A 6,924-nucleotide genomic window follows, 5' to 3' on the forward strand; every position below is an offset into this window, starting at 1 on the left:
TACCCCTATTGCCAGCACTGCTTGCTAATAGGTTCTAAATTCTGAAGAAGTTCCAGAAAGGTGAGGAGTCTAGCTGAAGAGAAAGGAAATAACCACGTGGCAGGGCTGCCATATAGGGGCAGTACCAGGCAAACAACAACAACAACAACAAAACCAGCCATTAACAGACATAGAAGGGAAAAGCAGCAGCTGCCCTCCCCACCCCCCTTTCACTGAGCAGGCTCAGTGAACTGCTCAGCAATCTGGTTCCGCCTCGCTCAGCCCTGCCCCACCTCCTGGGAGACCCAGGACGCCTAGGCGGTCAGCCTTGGCGCCGGCGCGGGGCGGGGCTTCGGCGCGTTGCGCAGGCGCAGATCGTGGGCGGCTGGTCAGCTGACCCAGGGGCCTCCTTAGTGTGTTGTAGCCGTTGATTTAGGCGGTTCTTTCTGCCGAGGGTCCTCGCAACGATGGCGAGTCAGTCGCAAGGCATCCAGCAGCTGCTGCAGGCCGAGAAGAGGGCGGCCGAGAAGGTGTCCGAGGCCCGCAAGCGTGAGCTCCGGGGCGGGGCGGGATCCCGGGCGGGGGACGGAGGTTAGGCCGCGGGCGGAGGCCGGGGACAGTGTCCGGGCCAGAAGGTGGCCAGGCGGCGCCTAGATGTTGCCAGGCGGGACCACACGCTGCCCGTGGAGACGGTGGTGGGTTTGTCCCCTTCTCCGGGTGGAGACGGCGCGTAGCGGACCACCCACCGAAACCACTGCACCCACCTAATGTCTGCTCCAGGATTCGGCCCAGTCGCGGGAGCCACCGCCACAGTGGTCGAGTCTGAGAACCTAAATTATCCTGGCCTCTCCCCTGTCACTTTAAGCTCTTTGCCAAGCCTCTCTGTCCGGACCCCATTCCATATCTTGCTTCGGCATCTTAGTTCAACCACCCGAGTTCATGTAGCTGCCTAACTCGTTCATTTCTCTTTCTTTTTTTGTTGTCCCCTGAACTAGGCTAGAGGAGTGCCCCGTTCTTCATCACAGGCTATCTCATGTTCCAGTGGAGGAGCACATACCAACTAAACAGATGTGTGTAGGTAGTGAAAGGCCAGTGTTGAGAGGGGCACGGCGGTCAGAAAAGTCATTTTACCACACCGGTCTAACTGGTGTGAGGATTGGAAGGGGCCAGTCGTATTCTGCAACCAGTGTTTTCACACCTGCTTAGACTGTGCATATAACTTCCCCACTACCCTTCCTTCCAGGCAGTGCCATAGCGCCCGCAGATTGGAGCTGGTATTTCATAACGAATTAAAGGAAGCGCTTCGTTCAATCAGGCGTTTGTGTTCTTCCGTGTGGCATTTTCTTCCAGCCATACTGAATCACTGGGAGCCTTCATGGCAGCTTCATTTGGGTTCCTGCAAGCCTTTGCACATTGTTCCCTCTGGTTGGAAGTACCTTTCTCCGTGTGTGTGTGTGTGTGTGTGTGTGTCTGTCTGTCTGTCTGTGTGTGTCTGTGTCCCGTACCCAAACGGCCAGTCTTTTGGATCTCAGAATGTAGGCAGCTGTTCCTGGGCAGCCTCTCCTGCTCTCAGACAAGGTTGGAAGTCCCTCCCCCGGTTCTTATTTTTGACATAGTATTACAGTAAATTTTTGGTTTGCCTGGCCCTGTCTCTAGACTAAACTTTTGGAAACTGGAGACTGTGTTTCTAACTTTATCAGTTTTCCAAGGTAAGCAGGCAATATACTTACTCCTATTTATAGGTGGAAAAAGCATGACTCATTTGAACACACCCTAGAAAACAGTATGGGTTTTAGTGGTCTTTCTCATACAAGGAAGTTTTCTTAGTATAAAACTTGTACACATTTATGTGTGTGTGTGTGTGTGTGTGTGTGTGTGTGTGTGTGTGTGTGTGTGTGTGTGTTTTGAGGCGGGCTCTAGGAGCTCTGCCTGTCTACTCCCAGTGCTGGCATGAAAGGCATGTGTCACCACACCCACCCCCAAGTAGACTTGAGGTGTGGCTCTGGTAGGAGTTGTGCTCTTTATTTCCTGGAAGAAGTTTTCTGTGAGTGCAGGCGATGGTGTGCAGCCTTTTCGGGGGACTGGCAAGTCTGTCGCCATATTCTTGATCCAGAATTTCCAGAGTGACTTGTCAGTTTGTCCAGAGATGACTCAAGGGCCACAGCAGGTGTGTGGGGAAGCATGTGAGACCTTCTGGAGGAGGCGCAAGAACAGATACTTGGACTGGTGGGAAGGACTGACTTGTAGGTTTTCAACCTTTCTCTGCTGCAGGAGCTCGTGTGGGTCAGCTAGCTGTTATTTGCTGGAGGAGTTTGTTTTAAAGGGCTTAGCTTACAGTTAACTCACATTATAAGACTGTCAATACTGGGAAGAGAGGTGTTGAAAAGAGCTAAAATTTGAAAACTGTCCCTTCTTGATTTGTGAGCACATTTGACTCAGAGCTGGGAAGGAATGGTGTATGGTGTAAAATAATCAAGCCTATGTTTCTCATGAGATCATTACTTTGGGACTTTGAGAATAAAAGTGTTCCATGATTTATTTCATTGGTGCGAAACAAAAACCCTGGTTCCCATTTAGAAGGTCTGAGAAGGACATGATTTAAAAGAAATCTTTGGGGTCAATGATCCTAACTGTAAGGGAGGCTGATCCCAAACAGGAGGACCCCCAACTTGGGGGCCAACACAGGCTATGAAAACCCAAAAGCGGAGGTGGGGGGACCTCTGGGAATTGAAGTGTGGTGAACTTGCTTAGTGTGTAGGCTTCTTGGTCCGATGGAATGTGTATTTGTGTGATCTACTGGTATTGGTTTTTCAGAAGTCTGTCAATACAACTTTGAAGGTGTTTGCCAAAAGGCAGTGGTTGTCTTGTTTTCGTGACTGGTTCAGGGAGCTGTGGAAGTTGGAAATGATGAGTTATGAAATTATCTTGCAGTTTCTGCATAATGGTTGGGCCATGGATATCTTTGATAGAGTCTTGGTTTGGGAAAGGTCTTCAGCTTTAAATGTAGCCCATGTAGCTGATGGGGGAGAACAGGAGAAGAGAGCTGAAGTGTTCAAGTGTAGAGTTGCAGAAATAATCCTCGGGGAGTGTAGGGAAACTGTTTCAGACTTGTCAGACAGTACTGATGTTACAGTCATCATTAGAGGTCCAGAATTCTCCTAATCTGGGTGAAGTCAGTTCACTTTCTTTTGTCCACTTGGGTAGAGTGGGCCTTAGACAATTAATAATACAGTCATGTCTTGATTTTTATAAAGATACGCTTGATTTTTATAAAGATGCATGCTGTCTTTTGCTATAATTACTTAACCCATTTAAGCTAATCTAGAACTCTCTGTTGGTGAAACTTGGCACAGTGGCATACACCTGTAGTTCTAGCACATGGGAGACAGAGGCAGGCAGATCTCTGTGAGTTCCAGGCCCACCTGGTCTGTGAATAGTGAATTTCAGGACATTCAAGGCTACACAGATCTCTCTCTCTCTCTGTCTCTCTCTCTCTCTCTCTCTCTCTGAGTTGACTGTTGACTCTTGGCTGAACTTATATTCTGATAACTTGGAGACTTTGCAAATCCATGTTAAGCTGCTGTCTTCCAGAGACCCAAACCCCTGCTTCTCTTCCCTCCCAGCTGTGTATGTGTGTGCGCGCCCGCACGCTCTGACATAGCACTTAGCATCTCCCCAGTCCCCTGCTTCTCTTCCCTCCCAGTTGTGTGTGTGTGCACTTAGCATTCTCCACAGCCCTGGTGCCTGTTTCCACTATTATGTCACCTCTTTCCATAACTACATTTAGGTGATGTTCCCTGAGTGCGTTAGTTTCCAGCAGACTCCTAAGACCTGCAGTTATATCAGTGACACAGCTAGCTGTTGGCTATTTGGGATGAGGAAGAGCTCCCCAGACGGCTGTCACCCATCTTATATTACCAGATTGTTAATAGTTGAGACTGAGAGACTGTGCTGACATTCCACAGCATGTCTTCGTTTTCACAGGTTCCCTTTGGAGTGTGTGTGCCGTTCTGGGTATTGAACTGAGGTATTCTTGCACTGCTCACAACTCTAAAGGGTGTTCCTTTGCTGTCTCCACTTACAGGCTGGAGGCAGATCCTACATTGTAATTTAGATCTGTATTCTCTTTTTCCTGTCTGTCTCTCGGGTGTTTTTATTATTATTATCGCTTGATTGCTTATCTATGTATCTCTATCTCTATCTATCTGTCTGTCTGTCTATCTATCTATCTATCTGTCTGTCTGTCTATATCTATCTATCTATCTATCTATCTATCTATCTATCTATCTATCTAATCTATCTATCTATTTTGAGACAGGGTTTCTCTATGTAATAGCCCTGGCTGTCCTAGAACTTGCTTTGTAGACCAGCCTGGCCTTGAACTCACAGAGATCCACCTGCCTGTGCCTTCTGAGTGTGAGTGCTGGGATTAACGGTGCACATCCCCACTGCCTAACATTAATTATTTTCATCATGTTAAGATTCAGCAGCAGTATCTACTTGCTGTTCTGCTTTGAAATACTTCCTGATGTCTTTCTCTTTAAAAACAGGAAAGAACCGGAGGCTGAAGCAGGCCAAAGAAGAAGCCCAGGCTGAGATTGAACAGTATCGCCTGCAGAGGGAGAAGGAGTTCAAGGCCAAGGAAGCTGCGGTGGGCCTCTGTTTCTTTTCTTTTCTTTTCTTTTTTTCGAGACAGGGTTTCTCTGTGGCTTTGGAGCCTGTCCTGGAACTAGCTCTATAGACCAGGCTGGTCTTGAACTCACAGAGATCCGCCTGCCTCTGCCTCCCGAGTGCTGGGATTAAAGGCGTGCGCCACCATCGCCAGGCCATCTGTTTCTTTTCATTATTGCCTTACTTTCTTGTGTAGATCTGAAAATACTCTGCATAGCTTGGAGACGAATGAAGTTTTGAGGGGGTTGGTTTCTCTGGTTTTGATGGTACCAGGGATTGGGATTGCATCCTTGGCCTTGCCTGCTATAATGTTCTCTGCTACCAGGACCCTACCCCCTATCCACACCCCTGTTTATTATGTGGTTTGTTTGATACTCAGCTTGTCTCTTGAGATGGTTACTTTTATTTACTGTATCAGAGTCTAGTCTTCTTTATTTTGTTGTTTATCAATTTTTAGGAAAAGACAGAAACTGGTAGGCCCTGACCCTGCCTTCATAGAGTTTAGCTTACATTAAGTCCTACAAACCTACAGCTCTGAAGACTGCTGTGACATCTAAATGTGAACAAAATGGAACCTGCAACTCAGTAAAGAGCAGAGTTTATCACTGTGGTAGGCAACAGTGATGCATAAGATGATGCACTGAGAGATCTTGGGGGGAACAAAGAATGCAGATGAATTTGTAGAAGGGGGAGGGGAATGGAGCTGGTGGTGTTCCATACAGTTAACAGTGGTTAGCAGTTCACTGACTTAGTTAAAAACCCAGGTGAAAGATTGAGTTTACCCTCATCCAGGTGTGGGGTGACTGCTCTGAGCTCTTCTCATTCCTGTCTTCATTTCTGTGCTTCATTCTCAAGCCCTGCGTGGTGCTCTCCAATGGTTTTAGGCCTATACTTACCCAGGCCAAGGTCCAGTTCATGGGCACCTGTACCTACTTCTTAACATTAAGCAACACAGGCTTCCATTTTCTTTGCACTGGGCAGTCACAAAGAGCATTAAGTGTGCACTGTTCTTCTTGGCAGATTGGTACTATAAATTGTTACACCGCATACTAAATTCTCTGTCAGAGCAGCCATCTTGTGTCCACATGCACCACAGTTGCTTGTGGGATACTGACAGTGAGGTTATAAAACACTGGGCATTTCTAGTGTAATCAGTTTCAGTTGTCGAGGTTCGTGTGTGCACTGAACTGTGTGAATCCCTTCCTCTGTGTGTGCTCTGGCTTTCTTCTTGTGCTCTCAGCTCACAAGTGCACACTGTGGGTGGTGCCGTAGTTGTCGACTCTTTAGGTTGGTTCCAGTCTTTACTAAAGCTGTGCACTAGACCTTGGAACACTGCTGTGGGTAGCAGTGAGCTCTGCTGGAGGGCCTGGTTTGTCACCTAGCTTTGCTCACGGGTTATTTTTCCTGCCATTGAAATATTGCCTTCTTGTTAAGGAACTGGGGCTTTCCCATAAGCCAGGAGGTTGCTTGTTAAGTGGCTCAAGCACAGAATCTTCCTGATGTCCCCTTGTATCCCATCTCCTCCACTGCAGGCACTGGGGTCCCACGGCAGTTGTAGCAGTGAGGTGGAGAAGGAGACCCAAGAGAAGATGACCGTCCTCCAGAAGTACTTCCAGCAAAACCGGGATGAAGTCCTTGATAACCTCTTGGCCTTTGTGTGTGACATCCGGCCAGAAATCCATGAAAATTACCGCATAAACGGATAAGCGGTGGAGACTCCTGCTCTGTGGTTGGCATGGGAGATGCCCTCACAGAAGAGGAACATCTCCCCAGAGCTGAGTTCTGTTCTGGAAGGCATTAAATTATTTCTGTATGCTGTTGTAGCTCCCTTCACTTTTTGAGAGTATCAAATCTAGCTTTTTGTACCACTTAGTAAGTACCTGAAGTTTCATCTTTTTATGTGTGTCTTTAAGGAATATACGTTTCCTGTGTGTTAGTGCAAGCAGCAGGTATAACTGTTGATTTATCTTTTATTAGTCTAGTAGAAAAAAATCAATTCTTTGAAGAAAGAAAGGGAGTAAATTGTTCCCTTCTACTTTCTTAAAGGTCAGGGGCGTTCTCTATGAAAAAGTAGTAAATAGCATTTGTAACTCCTGGGAAGCAGCAGCCAGCCTTACAGCAGTCCATTCTGGCTGATTTAGGACAATGAATAGCTTCTTCAGGTTGCTGTTAGTGTAGCTTAACCCAAATTACTAGTTGCTAGGACTCAAGAATGTCGTACGTGTTACTTGGTTTGCTTGTAATCATTTAAAAGTAAAACTGTCTTGCCTTTCA

The 6,924-nt window shown here is 47.2% G+C and overlaps 1 protein-coding gene across 1 annotated transcript; it reads left to right on the forward strand.

Moving 5' to 3' along the window:
* Window positions 1–349: 349 nt before the first annotated feature.
* On the forward strand, window positions 350–6,924 carry Atp6v1g1 (ATPase H+ transporting V1 subunit G1). The gene is made up of 3 exons (XM_075945146.1): window positions 350–528; window positions 4,530–4,630; window positions 6,183–6,924. The coding sequence occupies exons 1-3, from the start codon at window positions 447–449 to the stop codon at window positions 6,354–6,356; spliced, it is 357 nt and encodes a 118-aa protein (XP_075801261.1). The 5' UTR covers window positions 350–446; the 3' UTR covers window positions 6,357–6,924.

Source organism: Microtus pennsylvanicus, chromosome 13 (assembly GCF_037038515.1).
Source record: "Microtus pennsylvanicus isolate mMicPen1 chromosome 13, mMicPen1.hap1, whole genome shotgun sequence".
In the NCBI taxonomy this organism is placed as follows: domain Eukaryota; kingdom Metazoa; phylum Chordata; class Mammalia; order Rodentia; family Cricetidae; genus Microtus; species Microtus pennsylvanicus.